The sequence below is a fragment of the Phoca vitulina genome, unplaced genomic scaffold (assembly GCF_004348235.1).
Source record: "Phoca vitulina isolate PV1807 unplaced genomic scaffold, GSC_HSeal_1.0 scaffold19, whole genome shotgun sequence".
In the NCBI taxonomy this organism is placed as follows: domain Eukaryota; kingdom Metazoa; phylum Chordata; class Mammalia; order Carnivora; family Phocidae; genus Phoca; species Phoca vitulina.
In genome coordinates this window covers 15595555-15619074 of record NW_022589722.1, presented here as the reverse complement: position 1 = coordinate 15619074, position 23520 = coordinate 15595555, and the positions used below count along the sequence as shown (strand labels likewise).

At 35.2% G+C, this 23520-nt stretch overlaps 1 protein-coding gene across 3 annotated transcripts in view; it reads left to right on the top strand.

Annotated features, from left to right (window-relative positions):
• The window catches only part of NUP37 (nucleoporin 37), a 42151-nt gene extending 18976 nt beyond the window's left edge, over window positions 1-23175 (top strand). For all 3 annotated transcript variants that reach the window (XM_032416545.1, XM_032416546.1, XM_032416547.1), the window contains exons 6-10: window positions 12987-13077; window positions 19702-19883; window positions 20377-20427; window positions 22311-22404; window positions 22909-23175. In XM_032416545.1, the coding sequence (XP_032272436.1) occupies window positions 12987-13077; window positions 19702-19883; window positions 20377-20427; window positions 22311-22404; window positions 22909-23022 (532 nt within the window). In that variant the 3' untranslated portion in view covers window positions 23023-23175. The remainder of the gene's footprint in view (window positions 1-12986; window positions 13078-19701; window positions 19884-20376; window positions 20428-22310; window positions 22405-22908) is intronic.
• Window positions 23176-23520: the final 345 nt, after the last annotated feature.

Sequence of the window (23520 nt, the reverse complement as noted above, 5' to 3'; positions counted from 1 at the left end):
TCCTAGCAGCACTCTTCACAATAGCCAAAAGGTAGAAACAACCCAAATGTCCATCAACAAATGGGTAGATTAACAAAATGTGGTATATCCATATTTTGAAATACTATTCAGCTATAAAAAGGAATGAAGTACAGATACATGCTATAAAATGGATGAAACTTAAAAAACATTAGGCTAAGCAAAAGAAGGTAAACGTAAAATATTCTCTGATTCCATTTATATAAAATCTCCAGAATAAGCAAATCCATAGAGACAGGACACACATTAGTAATGTTCAAAAGCAAACATTAGTGGCCAGCAATAGTGGGGGTGGGAGGGAATAGGAGTGACTGCTCAATGGGTATAGTGTTCCCTTTTGGGATAATCAGAATGTTCTAGAACTAGAGAGTGGTGATGGTTCCATAGCATTGTGAATGTACTAAGTGGCCCTGAATTATGCCCTGTAAAGTGGTTAAAATGGTGAGTAAAATAAAATAAGTGAATAAAATGTCAATAAAATTTTTTAAATACTAAGCTTTATTATGTAAAATATTATAGTCTGTACAAAGGAATATTACATTACATACATAACAAAAGAGACTATATAATAGGAGCAGGATTATAATATGGATTCTTAAAATTTTGTACTAGAAAGAACAGAAGAAATATTTCTCTCTGACTCAGTGCCAACTTAAAATAATTTTTTAAATAAATATATTTTGATCTATACATATTTTCTACTGTTTGACTTTGTCATTTCCAAGAGAGACACAATATTATAATTAGCTAGATTTATGGCCTTAGGGACATCTTTTCAAAACAATCTATCCCCTGAACAGGTTCATAAGAGTTATGTATTTTATTTAAATTGCTAAACTCTAAATCAGGATGAAGATAGTTCTTACTTATACTAGTATGTTAATCTATGGATTAAAAAATTGTCACTTGTTTATCTCGTTATAAAGAACAAATAAATGTATTGAGAATAAATTAATCTATAGACTAGTTCGTTCAGTCAGCAAATAATCAAACATCTCCTGTGTACCAGGCACTGTGCTAGGTACTCAGTCATCACTGACTTTTTTTTTTTTTTTTCTTTCTTTGGAGTGTTGGGACGGTAGGGGAAAGAGGAGAGGAAGGGCAGGGGGAATCACTGACTTAGTTTTAAACCTGTGAATAATCGTTTCAGAACCATTTCAGGCTTCTCCAAGACTGACAAAGGTATTTTATTTTGTATAAATGAATTACAATATTTTTTTTAATATTTATTTATTTATTTGAGTGAAATAGAGATAGTGAGAGAGAGCACAAGCAGGAAGGAGGGAGAGAAGCAGACTCCCCGCTGCGCAGGGCGCCTGATGCGGGGCTCGATCCCAGGACCCTGGGATCATGACCTGAGCCAAAGGCAGACGCTTAACCAACTGAGCCACCCAGGTGCCCAAATGAATTACAATGTTAATAAGCAAAGTATTACTAAACATTTTATTGAGTGCTTTACTGTATGTTAACCACCACTCTAATTACCTTACCTATGTAAATTTAATTAATTTTTACAACAACTCTGAGATAAGTACTGTTTTATGCTCATTTTACATGATAGGGATACTGAGAGGCTAAGTAATTTGTGGAAAAGGATAGAGCTGCTGTTAAGTAGAGGAACAGGCATATCAGGCAGTCTGGCCCTAGTACCTGCATTCACCTGCCTGAGTGACTATTTTCAAGTTTATTCTGAGACGATGGTATTCATATCTAAAAATATTTTAGATCTTTCTTACTTCTCTATATTCTGTAATATAACTTCATTAATTCAAACTGTGAATCAGGTGTTACTCATAGTCTGAAATGTTATAGAAGATGATAAATTTTATCTAAGCTTCCATGTAGTTTTAGTATTCTGTGATCTATGCAAGTTTATAAGAAAATCGAGTTCTCATTTAAGTTAGCAGTTCCTTATCAGGCCTAATATCCCCCTTTTAAAATATTTTATAATGCCAGCTATACAGTCTTAAACTCATGAAAATATAAGCTATCAAAGTATAAAACCATCAGAAATAATTTTAGTACCTTAATTGTACTATACATTTCTATAAAAAGAAAACAAATTGTTATAGAATAACATTGCAGTGTGTATACTCAGTATACTTACATATACTACATTAAGAAGACATAGTGAGATAGTCTTTGTCCCTCTTTACAATGAATAAAGTTGAATATGAGAAATATAAGATGACAGGAAAATGGAAGGCAGAGGCAAGGCTGGCAGTGCAGTTTCAGGGATATGGTTTGCATAAGGTACAATGTAAATAGTGCCATCTGGAGTTCTGCAGTGTCATAGCCCTGAGTAAAGCTATGGTTATTAGAATAAAACTCATGTCAGTAGTAATAGAAAAAAATGAAAGAGGGATATAATGTTTCAAAGTGGGATATAATGTTTCAAAGTAGAAATAACACAAGACAAATTATAGAATGTCAAGTTGAAAAACTAAGGAAGGATAACATTCTTGCAAATCAGTCAGTTTTTATATGGATAATATCAGAATAATTCACTGTTGTGCCATGTGATGGAATACTAACAAAGGTTGCAAAAAGTATATCTTCTATCTTGAAACACCCCCACCTTTTGAGGTATTTCTAAATTTCATTCTCATTTAATGAATCAATCCATTTAATCTTCAAAAACCTTACGTGGTAGGTTTTCTTGTTACTCCTTTTACGTAGAGGGGAATTCCAGGCAATCTAGCTTACTCATTATGCTGTTTCTACTTTAACACTCTAAGTTTTAGTCTTTTTATATTATTGAAAAGGCAGATATTCAGATTACCTGTGTGTTCTGATCAAAAGCAAACATTATGTAGGGCTTAATAAAATGGATAGAAATGTAGTTAGAGTCATGTCTACAGAAGTGTTATCTTTTGCTTGTGAAGAATTTATAATTTTTGAGATACCTTTGCTAAAACATTCTAGTGCCAGTTCTTGAAATGAAGATGTCATGTTCCTTCTTCATCCTTCATTAGCCCAGTTTATAGATGAGGAAGAAGAGTAAAGAGAAACAGACTTTTGTAGAGGATAAGGAAAATTATTCTAGAGGAGACCGCTCTGGCCTGTGCACTAATAAAGTATTTTACAGGGTCAGCCTTGTTTTACTGCCTTAGCGTCATCACAGCATCTAGAAGGATGCCCTTGTGGCAGGTACTCAGTGAGTGGGCGAAGGAACGAATACCAGTCTGTACCTGTCACAGCATCTTGCCACCACCAAACAAAGCATCTGACAGGAGATGTGTTTAAGAAAAATCCGCAGGTAAATCATGGCACTGCTAGCCATTCAGCCTTATGTTTGATACCATTTCTTTTGTGGTCCCTCATCGTGTCCACCATATTCAAATACATATGCATACATACATAGACATGTATGTCTATGCGTATGCACAGGGAGATGTCAGTACCGGTGCTCATAATTATGACCCAGCATTATCAAAGGAAGGTTAAAATTATTATAATATTTGAGAAGTAAATAAGTGCATATTCATTTAGAAAAACTAATCATCCCATACCTCCAAAAGAAGGTAAAAATGGTATTTAAGTATTTGATAGGTTAAGCTTATTATTTTAAAAACTCACTAACACAGAACATCTTATTCCCAGTCAGTGCCAAATAACAGATGTTCTTGTATATTAAAAACAGTACCGTTCTGTAAGAACAAGTCAGATCAACAAGTATTTATTAAACATGTTTAGTATAGCCAACATTTAGTACTTTGGGAGATATAAAAGAAATAGAAGACCCAGTACTCACTGTAACTACAAAGGATGTCAGAAGTAAATCCCTTTCCTCCTCCCCCCCCTCAATAAGTCTTTTTAAATATTAGATAAAATTTATGGTGAAGGAAAATTGGCTTCTAGAAACCAAGGAATTCTTAGTTTAAGACTAAAATAATAGAAACATGTAATGTGCTATTCATTTGGTCTATAAAACATGGGATATTAGTAGCTGTCATGTTCTAGCTGTCATCATTTTTAAAAAGAATGGGAGAGGGGTAGCATATAAAAAATAAGATTTTTTTTTTTTTTTAGGAATATAATCAAATCATTGGATAAGGGAATACTAAATTACCTAAGATATTCACCAAGCCAGTTGTACTGTTTTTTGAAAAATTGTACAAGAGGAAAAAGAATGTTTATCAAATGTCTTCTGTGTACCCCATGCTAGCCAAGTTCTTTCCATATTACCATTGTTCATGTACATTTGATAGTCTTCAAAATCCATAGCTAAGATGGAGTGCTCCGACACCACCCCCACCCCAAGGGGGATCACAAAATACGTGATTTATTTTAAAAATAGTCCTTGCAGGAAACAGAGAAGGGGACTGAGAACCAAGCGTTCCTTGGGAGGTTAATCCCTATTCAGGAGCAAATAAACTGTGCCTAAATAATTCCAGGTACAAAGTGAAATCAGGAGAGTTTATATTCTTTATTATAATGTTATGGTTAAATAATTGCAGAAATAAAATTCTCTGCTTATCTTCTAAAATTCCGCGTAATTTTTGTAACATTTTGAATCAAGATCAATTATTGCACAGTTATAACCAGAGCTTTAAGAATGGGATAAATAAAGTTTGTGTTGGGTTTGGTAGTAGTTTACCTCCAATGAATGGAACGTAAGGATTCTGTGTCTTTATAAGTACTATCCAAAACTTATACTAAAATCTGTTCATCACATTTGCAGACCTTTTTTAATTCAATGCAGTGAAATAGTATGTTAATGCAAGATTATAATAGAGTAAAAGTTTTAAAGTGATGCAAGATTTTTCTAAACTTTTATATGATCGTGTACTAGTCACACTATGTAATATTCAACTCTTTGTTCTCTCTCATGTCCCCTTGTAGATGAAATACAAAACCAGTATTTCATAAAGTGTATTACCATATCAGTGATTGCAGTAATTTAAGCTTGTTTTATGTGGCCCTCGTGTGGTTGCAGTAAGTGAATTGTATAAATGAGAATCAGATCCATAAACGTTTTTCAGGTTTATTTTGAAAGCTCGTTTATGTCACTAATAAGGACTACTTTCCCTCATTTACAACATAAGAGTCAAATTTTAGGTTATAAAATATATCAAAATTTTTCTTGGAAATAATGAAATGCTAATATTTCCTGGATAATATTACTGGTGTTTATGTTAGTTAAAGGGAAGGTCCTTTTACTCTGAATTCCTTGAAGATGAAATCATTATATATGATCTGTTTGAAAACTACCATATGGTATTTCTTTGCAGTTGAGAGTTTAATTTTGAGGTTAATTTTTAAATATGACAAAATTTCTCACAACTCCTATCCTTCAAAAATCTGTCTATGTAAGTTGTTAATTATCCCCTGGGGCAGCCTCAGCTAGTTTCTCACCTCTGTGATGATAAACTTGTAGTCTCTGCTGAATTTGTTTATAATTTCAAGGAAACAAAATGAAGCAACGACATGTGAGCTTGTAAGATTTTTTTAACTCTTCTAAGGCTTTGTGAAGATTTACAATAGTAGATTATTTTATGTATGGTATAGTTGGTTTATTAGTGTTATGTTTGAAACAGGCCTCCTTTGTCTCCCCTCTAAAACACCCACAGCCTTTGATTATTGACTCTATTTTTGACTCATTATTTTTTTTATTGAAGGATCAAATAATAAGCAAATGCAATTATCTCTCATTTTCCTCCTTATAATTCTTACACTCAAGTCAATAAAATTTCTGGTAATCCATTTCTTTTATCATTAATAGTAGTACATTAATACCACTTGCTTAGTAGTCTCTAGCATTTAAAAAGACAAAGCAAAATTAGGCTAATGTTATTTCTCAACATATGTGAAATACTGACACATACTGAAAGTACCCTATACAAAATTCTTATTTTATACTATCATGCCATTTTGTAAAAGGCTTTTGCCCAGCTGACAAAGTTTATTTATTCACCACACTAACCTATCATACCCACTGTCAAGATTTGCCCATCTAATCCCTAGATTTGTGCCTTCAATAATGTGGTTTCCCACCTCTGAACTCCTTTTGCACCTAAAACCAGACATTTTAGCACTAAATTACTTTGTAATTTGTTTCACTTCTTCCTAGTTCTACATTCACTTACTAAGGAAATATACTGTTTTCCCTTTTTTTTTTTAATTATCCAGAACGTAACGAGTAACTTAGTGATCGATTATTTGGAAATGGGAAGGGAAGATCTTCATTTTATTATCACAAAACTCAATGAAGAAAGTGTTTGTTGTCTAAGAATATTGGAAGACCCTTTCTTGCACCCAGTAACATTGTAAAGTACCTCCCCTTCCTTTTTTTTCTTGCTTTCATATTTAATTAATCAGTAGTGATTCATGTGATCCAGTCAAGTCTTTTAGAAAGATTACAGTTAGTATTTTTTGCTTTACTGGTTAGAGAAGGCCAAATGGATACAGATGTGTCATTTAATGTCATCCATTCCTTCTTTTGTCTGTGTTGTCAGAAACATTTGGTAGCAGAAATTTCCTTCTACAGTGAACTCCTTAACAGACAATGAGATGCCAATAAAAAATGGAGAACAAATAAAAAGAGCAGAGTATTACCCAGGAAATTTCCTTTCAAATCCTTAGAGGGAACAGCTCCCTCTATTAATTGTCAACTTAAAAGACCCTTGAGAATATCTAGGATATCTCCAGTATGCCAACACCCAATTTATGGGACCTTTTTATTGATTGAATAGGACAATTACATTTAAATACAATATGGTAGGGATACTTAATGTTCTGAAGAGCACTCAGCCTGAAATGAGGCAATAATTTTAACAATTAACTACCAAAAGTAAAGTGTAATTCATAATCTTAGATCTGGACAGCTCTCCGTCTATACATTTTACAGCTAAAATCTAAGAGTTCAACTTAGGACCACAGAGTTGGGAGGGCTGGAGGTGTTTGTTATAATTATAGTCAAATTGGGTCAAAACTGTCATTTATTTTATTTTACTTGAAGAGGGATGCTATCTGTACTTTAGTGCTCTTTGATTTAATCTATAGTATTGACTTAATATGTCAGTAAATTAATTTTACCTTAAATCTTTTTCTTTGAAATTTCCCTTGCAAACATTTAAATAGGTATATGGTGTATTTCATATAGCTCCTGATTTTTGGTCAAGATAATTTAATTTGGGGGCACCTGGGTGGCTCAGTCATTAAGCGTCTGCCTTCGGCTCAGGTCATGATCCCAGGGTCCTGGGATCGAGCCCTGCATCAGGCTCCCCACTCCATGGGAAGCCTGTTTCTCCCTTTCCCACTCCCCCTGCTTGTGTTCCCTCTCTCGCTGTGTCTCTCTCTGTCAAATAAATAAATAAAATCTTTAAAAAAAAAACATAATTTAATTTGACGTTATACTTTTATAGTCTATTATCTTTCCATGTGCTTGATTATGTCTATTAAGAAGGCTATGAATCGGGTGCCTGGGTGGCTCAGATGGTTAAGCTTCTGCCTTCGGCTCAGGTCATGAACCCAGGATCCTGGGATCGAGCCCCACATTGGGCTCTCTGCTCAGCAGGGAGCCTGCTTCTCCTTCTGCCTCTCTCTCTCTCTCTCTCTCTATCTCTTATGAATAAATAAATAATATCTTTAAAAAAAAAAAGAAGGCTATGAATCCTTACAGCTTTTCTTTTTTTGTGACATACCACTTCCCTGAAAAGTATGCTTCTGTGGTTGTAATTAACTTTAAGTAGTTTTATTCATTATAAACAAATTAATTAGCAATAAATTTGAAAATATTAATATGAATTTTCAAATTTATTATTTTTTTTTCCTGTTACAGTAGAAACTCTCTTATCTGACATGGTCTAAACCTATAGTTCGTTAAATAATCAAAAAGTCAGTAAACTCAACCAACAAAACTAAAAGACAACCTACCAGATGGGAGAAGATATTTGCAAATGACACATCTGATAAAGGGTTTGTATCCAAAATATATAAAGAACTTATACAGCTCAGCAGCAAAAAAAAAAATCCAGTTAAAAATGGGCAGTAGACATGAAGAGACATTTCTCCAAAGAAGACATTCAGGTGGCCAACGGACACATGAAAAGATACTCAGCATTACTCAGCATCAAGGAATTGTAAATCAGAACCACAATGAGATAACACCTTACACCTGTCAGAATAGCTAAAATCAAAAACTCAAGAAACAAGAAGTGTTGGCAAGGATGTGGGGGAAAAGGAACCCTCATGCACTGTGGGTAGGAATGCAAACTGCTACAGCCACTGTGGAAGACAGTATGGAGGTTCCTCAAAAAATTAGAAATAAAACTGTCCTGCAATCCAGGAATCACACTACTGGGTATTTACCCAAAGAATATAAAAGCACTAATTTGAAAAGATATATGCACCCCTATGTTTATTGCAGCATTTTTTACAATAGCCAAACTATGGAAGCAGGCCAAGTGTCCATCAGTAAATGAATGGATAAAGAAGATGTTGTGTGTGTGCATTTGTATATGTATAATATATATATTGTACATGGAGCTAGAGAATATAGTACTAAGCAAAATAAGTCAGAGAAAGACGAATACCATATGATTTCACTCATATATGGAATTTAAGAAGCAAAACAAATAGGGCGCCTGGGTGGCTCAGTTGGTTAAGCAACTGCCTTCGGCTCAGGTCATGATCCTGGAGTCCCGGGATTGAGTCCCGCATCGGGCTCCCTGCTCAGCAAGGAGTCTGCTTCTCCCTCTCCCGCTCCCCCCTCTTGTTCTCTCTCTCTCTCTCTCTCAAATAAATAAATAAAATCTTAAAAAAAAAAAAAAAGCAAAACAAATAAACGAAGTGGGTAAAAAGTGAGAGAGAGACAAACCAAGAATCAGATCCTTAACTACAGAGAACAAACTGATAGTTACCAGAGGGGAGGTGGGTAGGGGATGGATGAAATAGGTAAAGGAGATTAAGAGTATACTTATCTTGATAAGCACTGAGTAATATATGAACTATTGAATCATTATTGTATACCTGAAAGTAATATAACACTGTATATTAACTACATTGGAATTAAAATTTAATTAATTAAATCTAGTCTAAAAATGTGGGTTAACTCAGGAAATCATTTTAAGAGACTGTCTACCCACCTTATTTTAATATACAACATATGGATGAAAATTTACCAATGTGCTAATTGCCGATTTTTTAATTTTAGACCAAGACCTTTATTTTTCTGTAATTTATGAATCTGTTGACGAGCACTGGACCTTTTTTTGCATGAACCACACCCATAATAGTGTCTATAGTGAAAACATTTGCTAAGTATTCTTAATTCAAATATATCTAGACTTTTTACTTTGATCGCTTAATCTTTTGTAACTGACACACCTTCCTAATTTAAGAGCAATTTTAAGTTAGAAATTTACCTTTAGTTAGTTGCCATCAACTTAGTTTCATTGAAATAGCTCTTTCACATTCATATTGTATCAGCTTACATAATACTTATTGTGTAATTATACTAATAAATAGGCATGGGTTTTACACCCCTTACAGTGGTTTACTAAGCAAAAAAAAAAAAAATTCCCTCTTGGTAAGTCTACAACAAATGTACATGTGAGCTTATTAGAAAACAGCCTTCTTATTCCTGTCAATTCTGCAGAGGGAAAAAGGAAGAATCTGTCAGAAGGAAGTCAGTTAAGAGCTTTGACTACACATTGTATTCACAACATTTTAAAATTTGTGCAAATTAATCCATACATAGATACGTGAAAATAACATAATATGCAAGAAAAAGGGGAGGATTTGAAAAATCTGCCTTACAAGTAAGACCAACTGAAAAGTTGCACATTTTGCCAGTCACATAATTGTTTTTGTCGTAAATTTGTCAGAGAAAGTGTAGGTTTTTTTCTGTTGGTAATTAAAAGAAATATGAGAGGAAAAAAAGAAAAATAAGGTACGACCAGTCTGGAAAACTATTTGACAATACCCGCTAGAGTTTAACATATTTGTGAGCTATAATCCATCAATTCCATGCTCAGGTATATACTCTGCAGGGGTGGGTGTGTGTGTGTGTGTGTAGGGGGGAGTGGGTGTGTGTCTGTATTCACTAAAAAACATACAAGAAGATTTATAGCAGCATTACTAACAATGACTATAATTGGAAACAGCCTAAGTGTCAACAGTATAAGTAAATACGTTACAGTGTACTTAATTAATGGAATACTATCTATATAGCAATGTGAGTGAACAAAGTACAACAACATGCAACAATGTTAGTAAATCTCACAAAATCTAATAAGTGAAAGGTGCCAGACCAAGAAAATACATACTATATGATTCCATTTTATGATGTTCAAATCAGGCAAAAGTACACTATGGTGTTAGAAGTCAGGATAGTAGGTGCTTTTTGTGAGAAAGCAAAGAAGTATGATCAAAAGGAAGCCCAAGATGACTTTTGGAGTTCTGGAAATACTGTTTCTTAATTTGGGTGGTATTCTCTCTGAGCTGTATGCTTAAAATTTGTGTGTTTTTATGATGTATGGTGAACTGCAAAAAATTTATCCAAAAAATAAAAGAATGTGATTTTATCTGATGGAACTAATACTAACTTCATGAGCCATGAAGTAACGACAGAAAAATGAGTTGAGCTCTACAAAGGGATTTGAGAAGAACTTAATTATGGAATCTATCAAAAAGGGAAATAAGACTTAACAACTTAAAGTGTACCATCTGTAGCTTATTTAGTTATGATAACTCATTTCAGCCCAATTTGTTGTATTTTGCATACTTAGTACTTAGATTATGCAACCACTGAGAATTATTTAATAAGCATATAAATATAGACCATAAATCACTTTATCCTAGTCCTGTAAAGTAATCTGGATCACCCGCCTCATTTTTAAGTCAGTTTTGTTTTGTTTTTTAAGCATCAAGTTCTGTCAGGATAAAATACTGTTTAAAAATTAGACTAAAATTTGGTTCATTGGACCAAATTAAAATACACTTCATTAATTGACCTGTTTTTGTAGAATATCCTTATTCATAATTTCTACCTCTTTGGTTTTCTTTATTTGAAAGAAAAAAAATCATGAAAATATTCTGATACATATTTATTCAATTTATATAATAGCAAACAAAAATCAAATACATATTAGAATAAGTTCAAAAGAATGGAGCCTTTAAACCATTCTCTCATGAGACTCACTGAATTTGCAAGACATTCCTACTATTTCAATAGTGGTAAAATATATGCTAGCCCAACACTTTATTATGCAAGAGGAATAGAGAAGAAAGAAAGAATCAGTTGCCATAATTAATAATCTTATTCATTGAGGGGAGTGAAACACAATTGCACAATTGTGATTCCCCTCTTCAATGAAATTTTAATTGTTTCCCTTGTATAGTAAATATAGATGAAAAGTTGATTTGGCAAGAGAAAAGAGTATGCTTCTAAATTATTTAATCAAGTAGATAATCATTTTGAAAAACACTTGTGTTAGTTTATATGTAACTGATATTTCTTGATTGGAGACCCTATAATTTCTACATGGGAGAAAAAATATTTGAAATAATGTGCTTTAGCACAGAATAGCAGCATTGTTCAATACATGTGTCTACTGTTTTTGAAGTAAATCTTTCCCTATACTTTAAACGTACATTCCTTAAGTTTGTTGAAATTGTTTTATAGTCCCTACTGAGATATGAACTATAAACCCTAGAAGAAAAGGTCTAAGCATTCTAATGATCTGTCTTAATTCTTAATTTAAATTTTTAAAGACCAGAATTCTGTGGGTGCTTTGCCAACCACTCACCACTTCTGCCTCCTGCCATGCTAACTCTGCCATACTCTGGACCAGTGAGATATAACTAGCTGAGAGTGAAGGATGAACTGGACAACTAGCAGTCTGGGTGGGGGAGTAGCACTGCTCACAGTAGAGTGCCATTATTGAGATTTCTAAGTCTTGATCTCTACTAGGAGGTTGGGAAAGAAATTGAGATAGAAAGCCATGTCAGTGAGTAGCTTGGTCCTTGTTACTATGGATTTGTAGTATTAAGGAGAGGAAGAATAGGAGGAACCAGGTATCTGTTCCTTCAACCAACATTTAATCTGGTTTAATCTGGTAGCTTTCAATCAAGGCCACCTTTGGTAAGGAGAATTGGGGAAGTGAGCCAGATCAGAGAAGAATAGGATAAGAAGTACCCCTGGCATGGAAAGCCAAAAGCAGAAGGAATAAACAAGTATGGAAATTATCTCCCTAAATTGGGTGTGTGTGTGTGTGTGTGTGTGTGTCTGTGTGTCTGTGTGTGTGTGTCTGTGTGTGTGTGTCTGTGTGTGTGTCTGTGTGTGTCTGTGTGTGTGTGTGTCTGTGTGTGTGTGTGCGTTAGGCACCGGGCAGCAATTGTTATTGAAATGACTACTGAAGTAGGAATGCAACCTATTTAGTGAACTGGAAACTTCAAGATTCTGCCCACAAAATAAAGATTATATGAATAAAAAAAAAAAAAAAAGATTATATGAATAATTTAATTTGGTTACTGTGTTACAGTGTTGCAGTGTTAAATTAGAAAATGTATGTGACTGTTTTTCCATGACTGAGTATGGTAAAACTTAAATTCTTCATACTACTTTCACATTTTCTAAAATAATTATGTTAGGGGCGCCTGGGTGGCTCAGTTGGTAAAGCGACTGCCTTCGGCTCAGGTCATGATCCTGGAGTCCCTGGATCGAGTCCCGCATCGGGCTCCCTGCTCGGCAGGGGGTCTGCTTCTCCCTCTGGCCCTAACCCCTCTCATGCTCTCTGTCTCTCATTCTCTCTCTCAAATAAATAAATAAAATCTTTAAAAAAATTAAAAATAAATAAATAAATAAAATAATTATGTTAGTTTTTTTTAAACATATACTTTAGGTATAAATGTCTATATAATATAATCTCTAGTTAATAGCTTTGAATAAATTCATGAAGTGTCATTTTTTTAGTAGTGATATAGCAAAAATATTTAACATTGTATTCCTATTCTTTTATTAGGATTTGGAACTTGGAAGGAATTCAGACAGCTCATTTTGTTCTTCATTCCCCTGGAATGAGTGTGTGCTGGCATCCTGAAGAAACTTTTAAGGTTGTTATTTATAACTTAGCTTTCTTTTATTAAGCTGAAAAGACATAAACGTGTGTAATACATGCATATATAGAGGAGAAAAATCTATTACTTTTTCCACCTCAGAGACTCTAATTGTCAGAAATGCATTTGGACTAGTCTAGAATTCTGTAAGTTAAAAACTCTCTGTAATTAAGCTTTTATTTTACAGCCATCAACCATAAATGACATTTTTCAGAGTACATTTTTCCTGCCCTTTGGTAGATTGCAATCTAAAAACAGATGCCCAGACTGTCTAGTAGCAGTATTCATTAAAAAAAAAAAAAAAGGTTAAAATCCATGCTTGAAGCCATAATATGTAAACAGAAAGCATCTGTGGCATAAGGCAAATTTGAGCTAGCTGCAGTGGTATTCAACTCCTATTCAGAGTAGAGCTTTCTAAAATTCTAAAAATACACTGCAAGTTATTATCAATGGACCTTAATTCTTATTTCATTGAGAAGATAGGACTCATTCAACAAGTGTTCTCTCATTTGCCAGTATCTGCTCTTGGGCATCACTCTATTTCATCTTTCCCCAGAAGCTAAGAAGTTACTGTGTTCCTCTTGTTAAAGTTAATTCTTTAGCTGTGTAGATCTCATGCCAGTTCCCTAGGCATCTTGCTTTTATAGCTGTCTAACGTCTTCATGTTTCTCCATTGACTCTTTTCTGTCCTCATACTTGCACAAAAAGATAAGCTTGATTAATTATAGCAAACACGTAGTACTAAATATACTTGGCCCATTGTCAGCATTTCATGTTAGCTCACTTAATCATCATGGCAACCTTATGAGATAGCAACTGTGATGACCCTCATTTAACAGTTAAGGAAACCATTTCTGTCACTTCTATCTTGAAACCCTGCTCACTTGATCTTTGAAGATGCATTATTCTAGTCCTCTTGAGCATCTCTGCGTGTATCTTCCCTTTTTCCTTCTCTTCCAACTTTTCTTTCACCATGTATTTGTGAATTGTTGGCAGAGGTGGTTCTCGCCTACACTGTGCCCTTTAGGTGTAAGAGAGGATAAAAGAATGAATAAAGCCCCTGCCCTTAAGTTACACAATTACTGGCTTATAAGGAAGAAAAACATGTAAATACAGCAACACAGATTTTAAGTGTTGGAATTAAAAAATCTAGTAAGTAGATCCATGACATAAAAAAGGATTAATCAGGGCGCCAGGGTGGCTCAGTTGTTAGGCGTCTGCCTTTGGCTCGGGTCATGATCCTGGGGTCCTGGGATCAAGTCCCACAAAAAGGATTAATCAGATCTTCTGATAGCCTTCACAGAGGAGGTAATCCTGAGCTGAGATGTCCCAGACTACATACGTATGTTCTCTGAGCCTTGGGATACCATGAAACCTTGTTTCAGGCATGTTGGATCTTTCATCAGTAGAAATGTACACTCTGTATATATGCATGAGTAAAATTTTCCAATTTATTCATATTAAATATGTAGGGACTGTTCCACATGTAAGTATTGTTTTTGAAGGCAGGTCCTATATTTTATTTTATGCAAGATTTCTCCCCTGTAGCAGTGAGTCTACGTGAAGTATAACAGGGATTCTACCTAAATGTTAATATCACCATGTATAAATACAATAGGCTACCTTTTTTTTTTTTCTAGAGAGAACAAATGAAGGCAGGGCAGTAGGAGAGGGAGAGAGAGAATTTTTTTTTATTATTATTTGAGAGAGAGTGAGAGAGAGAAAACAAGCAGAGTGAGGGGCAGAGGGAGAAGACGACTCCCCCACTGAGCAGGGAGACCTATCTGGGGCTTGATCCCGGGACTCCAGGATCATGACCTGAGCCGAAAGCAGACGCTTAACTGACTGAGCCACCCAGGCGCCCCAGAGAGAGAGAATCTTAAGCAGGCTCCATGCCCAGCACGGAGCCTGACACGGGGCTTAATCTCCCAACCCTGAGATCATGACCTGAGCTGAAATCAAGAGTTGGACGCTTAACCGACTGGAGCCACCCAGATGCCCCAAATAGGCTACTTTTTAAAATCTGTGACCTAGATGAGAAATAAGAACTTTTCTTATAACTTCTATCCCAAAACTTGTATCTTAATGCTTGTGATTCAGGTCCCTTTCCTTTATATGCTTTAAGTTAATTTCTGTTTTACTTCTGTATATCATTAAAACTCCATCCCACCCCACCTCCTTTTTTTATTGTTTCCATGACTTCAGAATGTTTGGAAGTCCCTGCTGTAGATCACATACACTCAAAATCTGAAATTACTTTTGATGTCTTCCTTCTATATATGCAAACTTTTCCAGGTTTTTAATTTTTCCTTCCCTAGGAACACATTACTAGAACACATTCCTCTGTCATTAAGGTGCATTCTTCACCTTTCTTTTCCCACAAGTAACTCCTACCAAGGCTTAGCTGTTTCAAAGGTTTTGGCTCTCCACTCTTTGATTTTTCTTGCCTACTTTAGTTAAACTAATCTTAAAATACCCGTTTCATCATGTCACCCCTAAACACAAAAACCTAAAATACAGAAAGGCGACACAGAAGTGATCTCGAGCAATTAAGATCTTAAATCCAATTAACTACAATTGGAGCTAGGATTTTACCAGGTAGTCATAACAGAACCAAGAGTTTAGGATGTCATAGAATCAGAGAATTGGGACTGAGGACATCTGAGTCTCTGACTCTAAGAGAGTAGATTGCTGCTAAATCAAATGAGTTATAACAACCGACACTTGTTGAATGCTTTCTGAGCTCCGGGGACTGTGCTCAGTATTTTACATGTGTTCTCTCATGTAATTCTCACAAAACACTCTGAGGTTGGTGACATTTTTCTATCCATTTTATAGATAAGAAAACTGAAGCACCAAAAGGTTAATAACTAATTTGCCCAAGGCCACACAGTCACAGATTTGACCTTATTCTGGTTCAAGTACTAATGTTCTGTGCTACAAAAGCTATATCCCCTCTTAATTCAGTGCATATTCTGTTTATGGTTCTGGGAAGTCCTAAAGAAAAAATTCCCCTGTAAACTTTTTAGCTCCAGCAGTTCCCAAACTTTTTTACTCTATCTGCTTTCAACCAAAAAAATAAAAAATAAAAAAACATCTATCATCACAATTGAGCACAGTTTAAAAAAGATAAATAACAGAACTGAGTTTTAAGTCTGACTTCAACCTATAATAATAGTGAATGTTTTGTGCTATGACCATTCTAAGTGCTTTACGTGTATTAATTCATACCATATTATGAAATAGGTACTGTTATTAGCTCCATTTTTACTGATGAGAACTTAATGCACAGAGAGGTCATTTGCTCGAGGTCATACAGCAGAGCTAAGACCCACCCAAGCAGTCTGGCTAACAACGGCTGCATTCTAAACCCACCTGCTTTATTGCGCCTCCTAATTTAGGACCTAGGACCCAGATGGACTTTGCCTGTCTCCAATCCATAATTTATACCTGAAATCCTTAAGAGTTTTTGAGTCAGGCTTAAAATGTCAAATATTTTTATTAGTTCCTAGTGATGCTTCCTTGGTCTCCTCTCCTCAACTATATATTAGCACACCAAACCATTCACCGGTCTTCACAGTCTAGCTTGTAGTAAGAAATACACGTGCTCTATAGTCAGACAGACCTAGGTTCGAGACCTGAGTGCAGATGCAGGCTCTGCCACAGGCTGGCAGTGAGACTTCAACAAGTTACTTCTGTCACTCCGCACCTCAGTCTCTTCTTCTGAAAAATGGGATTAATGATAGGAATACTTTCATACAGTGGTTATGAGGATTCAGTAAGGCAGGGCAGGTAAAGCTCAGTGTTGCATTTGTTTTTGTTGTATAACATGTAACTGACCTGATGTTATTCTTAGTAGAATTAGTATTATTTTAACATTCTGCCTGTTAGAGAAAAGTTCTAAATTCTACCTTTTCTATTAAGAATCCCAAAATTGGAAAGACTACCAATATTCTACTTATATTCTAGGGTCAGTTTTTTTTTTTTTTTCATAATTCTCTTCTCTAGATGGGAAATTTCTTGATATCAAGAATCATCTTTTACTTTTGACTTCTGTGGAAATTAGCATAGTATTTTGCATAAACATGTGTATATAGTTGATCTTCATTATTCGCAGATTCTATATCTGCAAGTTTGTCTACTCACTGAAATTTATTTATAACCCCAAAATCAGTACTCATGGCATTTCACAGTTGCAGACATGCACAGAGCAACAAGAAATTCGAGTCGGCTAAGATGCACATTTCCAGCTAAGGCTGAATGAGGCCAGTGCTCTGCCTTCTTGTTTTAGCTCTCGTACTCTAAGCAAGTGTCCTATTTGTGGTCTATTTAGTGCCACGTTTTTGTGCTTTTTGTTGGTGATTTCACCATGTAAAATGGCCCCCAAGCATAAAGCATTTAAGTGCTAAAGTGCAGTCTAGGGTTCCTAAGTGCCATAAGGCTGTGATGTGCCTTATGGAGAAAATAATATGGTATTAGATAAGCTTTATTCAAGCATGAGCTATAGTGCTGTTGGCTGTGAGGCTTGTTTTTTGTTTTGTTTTGTTTTTAAGATTTATTTATTTTATTTTAGAGGGGGCAGGGAGGGGCAGAGGGAGAAAAAGAGGAACTTAAGCAGAGTCCGCACTGAGTGCAAAGCCTGATGCAGGGCTCAATCTCAAAAACCTGAGATCAGACCTGAGCCAAAACCAAGAGTCAGGTGCTTAACCGACTGCTCCACCCGGATGCCCCAGCTGTGAGTTCTATGTTAATGAATCAGTATATATGAAACACGGTATCTTTAAAAATACATAATACCAGATTATACGTTGGTCAGTTGACAAAAATGTTATGCCCAGAGACTCACAAGAACCCAACCCTTTATTTCCTCTAGGATCAGTGTTCAATATTTACTAATTCCTTGTTTGCAGCAATTTAATAGACTCTAACTACTTACTATGAATAATAAGACTCAACTCTGTGGGCAGTGGGGGAAGGTGGAGGTAGATGCTCAGTAAATGTCTCTTAGATAATGAATAATAGAATGACTGCCAGTAGTCCTAAGCCAGACATGATCTGTCTTATTAGAAGTAGTAACAATACTTTAATGGTGTTTTATGGGTTTAGGAAAATACGGTTATGTACAATATCACATTATAGCCATATGGTAACATTTTGAGTCTGATGTAATTATCCCACATTTCACAGATAGGAAAAAAGCAAACTCCAGGTCATTCAACAGATTAGTAGAACCCAGGATTATTGACACTAAGTCTCTCATTCTTTCCAGGCTACCACTGTTACTTCACACCTTCAGGAATGTTTTCATATAACCAGAATTAGAAAGTAAGAACTTTACAGAAAATATAGAGAGTTTTTAAACCATTTTATTTGGGCAACAACTACTTATCTATTCATAGCAATCTCTTTACCTTAACTCTCACAAATGGGTATTCTAATGCCTTGCTTCTTTGATTCTAAGAAATAAATTTTTTCACATGTTAATATTTTATAAAATTGAAATTTACCTTATGATTATTTTTGCATTGATAAGATATTTCTTAGAAAGGAAGGGAAGGAAGAAGAGAGGGATCAGGGAAGGAAGGAAGGAGCAAGCTCATTATTCAACATCTTAAATCAGTAGTATTTTAGAATAAAGGAAATATTGACGTAAGAGTAACTACTATATATTGAGTGAGTGGCTGCTTTGTGACAAGCATAGTACTGGGTGCTTTACATGTATTACCTTTTTAAGATTTTATTTTTTTTAAGTAATCTCTACACCCAACATATGGGCTTAAACTCACAACTCTTGAGATCAAGAATCACATGCTCTCGGGGCGCCTGGGTGGCTCTGTCGTTAAGCGTCTGCCTTCGGCTCAGGTCATGGTCCCAGGTTCCTGGGATCGAGCCCCGCATCGGGCTTCCTGCTCGGCGGGAAGCCTGCTTCTCCCTCTCCCTCTCCCCCTGCTTGTGTTCCCTCTCTTGCTGTGTTTCTCTCTGTCAAATAAACAAATAAAATCTTTAAAAAAAAAAAAAAAAAGAATCACATGCTCTACCAACTGAGCCAGCCAGGCACCCCCCTATAATACTCATTTAATCAACACAACAACACTGTAGCTATTCTTATCCTTATATATACAATTTAGAAAGAAGAAGGCTGCCAATCAAGGACTTGTAATTTGACCAGTCATTTAGCTTTTAAGTGGAAGAAGCAGCCTTGCTCCCCAGGCCAGTCTGTGCTCCTTACACCATGCTGCCTTCCATTCTGGAAATAATCTCACGACACATAAGGATGTGTAACACATAATATAGCTCTGTTGAGAAATACATACTTAGCTATCCTTTCTAGACACATAACTTAAAGCTGTAACTTTTCCCAGAATGATTCTTTGGACTTATTTCCTAGTAACCATACATCATCATTTAAAATTGTACTCAACTTTCCTGAGTCTTTCTTTCACCAGTTTTCTGTAAGTTTTTTAATATTTGACAGAGATTTTTACATAGGCTTCACCTATTTCATTTGCGTTTGATGTCCCATTTGTAATATATGCAAATGTTTACATGTTATATATAATATTGAATTACTGCCTCAGATTTGGCTAGTGAATTAGGTGAATTTTTTTTTCTGTCTTACAGCTGATGGTTGCAGAGAAGAATGGAACAATCCGGTTTTATGATCTTTTGACTCAACAGGCTATTTTATCTCTGGAATCAGAACAGATGCCATTAATGTCAGCCCACTGGTGCTTAAAAAATACCTTCAAAGTTGGAGCTGTTGCAGGAAATGATTGGTTAATTTGGGATATTACTCGATCCAGGTATTTCCTTAGCAACTATCTGTTGCATACCCAAAAAGTCAGTCACTATTGCTAAGTGATCCACAGAGCCTCTCTTGTATACCTGAGCCTCACTATAGAGCAGAAACAAGTCTCTCTTGAAAAGGACCAGAGCTGTGGGTTTTTACATAACAGAGATAGATGCCCATGCTTTGCAGATTTACTTTGAGAGTAACCCAGGAAGAACAATGCAAAGTAAAAAACCTTTGATCTAAGCAGTGTTTATTTACATTTAAAAAAGAGAGAAAAACATTGACTCTGTTGAATGATGGTGTTCTGTAGCGGTTCTAAATCATATCTGTGTCTCTATCATATTTCATCTATGTTAATCCAGTGCTTATTTGGAATTCTGTCACAGTTTAAGTACATTGGGCATTGTGTCCTTTAAAGAAAAAATACCGTTTAAACCTTAATTTAAGTTCCTCTACTTGAGACCAGCACATAAATTCATAAAATACAAAATGTTACCTTTTAGTTATCCTCAAGATAAGAGGCCTGTCCACATGGATCAAGCCTGCTTATTCAGGTATTGTACCATTTTTGTTGGAGTTACATTTAATTTTTTGAATTTGGTTATTTCGTCACATGCTGTGCCACTATCTCGAATACTTTCCCAGTCCTCTCCTATGTCGAATACTTTCCCAGTCCTCTCCTTTGCACCTGGGGGTGTTTTGGCGTTTGTTTACTGATTGTTTGATAAATGGTTATTTTGCTTTCCTAACTAAGTCTTTGCTTTTGTCTTTTTGTCTGGGTGAGGGAGTGATTCATTTTCTTTGAAAAATTTTATAAAATACAAAACATATTGCCATTCCACTAATACCTCTCCAACAATTTGGAATATATGCTTCCTTATATTTTGTTCTGATAGATGTAAAATGTAGGTGGGCCCATGTTTATGCATATAAACTTCATTGTTGTGCTTTAAATGAGAACACACTATATTATGTATCTGACTTTTTTTCTACTTAATATACATGTCTACCTTGTTCTTATTGACTTTTGCGTAATATTCCATTGTATAATGTAGTCATTAGGGTGCTTTTAGCTTCAAGTAACATGAAAACTTACTAACTAAGACTAAAACAAATAGTACATTTCTTATATGCTGTATTTCAACAAATCTAAAATACCCCCAATAAACTTATAGGACTTAGGGACACCATCATTTTTTGTACACCTTAGAAAAAAATATATTCAGGGGTGCCTGGGTGGCTTAGTCATTAAGCGTCTGCCTTCAGCTCAGGTCATGATCCCAGGGCCCTGGGATGGAGCCCCGCATTGGGCTCCCTGCTCCGCAGGAAGCCTGCTTCTCCCTCTCCCACATCCCCCTGCTTGTGTTCTCTTTCTCACTGTGTCTTTCTCTGTCAAATAAATAAATAAAATCTTTAAAATATATATATATATATATTCAACAAAATGTAAGATGCCATAGATTGTAAGATGCACTCTGATTTCAGAAATGTGAGCACATCATAGAGACGTGATGGCTTCTGAAGGAGGCAGTCTCAGGATTGGCTCAGTAGCTCACCAGTGCCAGCAGGAGTTCAGCCCTTTCCCTCTGCTGTCCACAGTGCCGGGGCTTCGGTTCTGTAGCTTCACAGTTACAAAATGACTACCAGAGTTCCAAGTGTCATAGCCTCATACGAGCTTGTCCAAAGTAAGAGGAGGAGAAGGAGCACTCCTCTTTTATTAGGGATTGCTATCATTGCCTATCATCCGTTCTGGTCAGTCACACTGTCAGAAGGTAGTTGGGGTTCAGTTAGCATGGAAAAAGGGCAGAAAGGCTGTTGGACAGCAACTAATAATGTCTGCCCATATTAACCAGACTTTAGCCTTTTCTTTCTTTTTTTTTTAATCAACAAATCCTTTCTTTTTTTCATATATCTTCCCCACTGTACTTATTATAGTGCTAGGCATGTCGCTGGAGCTATATTAACACTTTTTGTTTCATTAACGGTATTTCAATGTCTAGGATATCTTGAAGCTTAAATATTCAAATATCTAAATATTCTAGATGTTTAAATGCATGAATTTATCACTAATCTTCTAACAAATGTCAATAAGAACATTAATTTTTTTTAATGTATTGCACTGTGAAATATTTTATATTTGTCTGATGCCATGTTTATATCCCCCACCACACTGTCAGCCCTTTGGTTATAAGAAAGGAACTGCTAACTTTGTGTAACTTTGGAACTTAACAAAGTGGCACATTGCAAGCATTTAATAAATATTCACAAAATGAGAAAATATTTATAGCTAACTTCCCTGAAATTTCCAGTCCAGTTGTAAAGCTGTATTAACAAATTTAGACATAAAATTATTGGTTTTGTGCAAAAAGAAATAAATTGTTTTAGAAAAGTTTGTAGTTATCTCTAGGATACTATGGGTATTTTTGTCTTTTCTTAGGTGGTCCACAATTAATGAGAACTTGTTTGCAACCACTGGTTATCCTGGCAAAATTGCAAGCCAGTTTCAGATTCATCATTTAGGACACCCTCAGGTAATTTGGAGTTGTTTTATGGCATATGTGTTTTTAAATTTGTGTTTTCTACTTTTCTACTCATAGCCCCCAAATTTGTAATGTAACTAAAGACATTTGTGAATGTCTTATATGCTTAAATTGGAAAGAGAAAGCATTTTTTGGTGTTTAAATCACCAGTGGTAACAGACCTTTTTGCCAGTATTCATGTAAGAAGCATTTTATTTCTTTTTTATTTCCTTCTTCATTTAAACATAATAATTTTACTCACTTGCTTGGTTTAGGCTACAAAAATGTTTGAGTCTAAGCTAAACCAGTTACTCATAGAGTATTTGTATCCTTCATTCTAGCCCGCTGCAGACAAATAATGTGTATTTCACCTATGAGGGAGCATATTTTTCATTCTATTTCCTCTGTGTTAGCCAAAGACAATTTATCAATGCATTTCTTATTTTTGTAGGGTAGTTTTTACTTATTAACTTTGGTGATTTATTAAGTTTCTTTAATTCTTCACGTATTTTGTAGCCTGTCCTCATTGGTTCTGTAGCCGTCGGATCTGGCCTCTCCTGGCATAGAACTCTCCCACTGTGTGCAATTGGAGGAGACCACAAGCTATTGTTTTGGGTAACTGAAATGTAAAACAAATTTTCTGTGTACCTTAGATCCATAAACTTGGTATTTTTAATACATATTTTGGAGAATTCCTTATTTTTATATCAAATATACTGTAAGCTCTAGAAATGTCCCATTTGTTGCTTCTGTTAAATAAAATGTTAATGGTTTGAAAAATCATTTTCCTGCTCTGTTCTATATGTGTGTATATATTCATACATAACACATACATATATTTTTTTAAATCATCTTTTAAGGCTATAATTGACTCAGCAGCTCTAGAAAAGAGATGACTAGAGAAACATATATATTTGTGATTTTATCACAGGATTATCCAAAGTATATCCTGTCCTCTATACTTCAAATATATGCTGTTTTCCTAATTCTCAGAGACACAAACATTTACAAAAGGAAAACAAGGTATTTCCTTTTAGTGTTACTCTGGAAGTGGTTCAAGGTTTATGTGTGGGTGTATCCATTTTTGTTAGCATTCTGTATGTGTAAGGGTCTTACAACTTCCTCAGT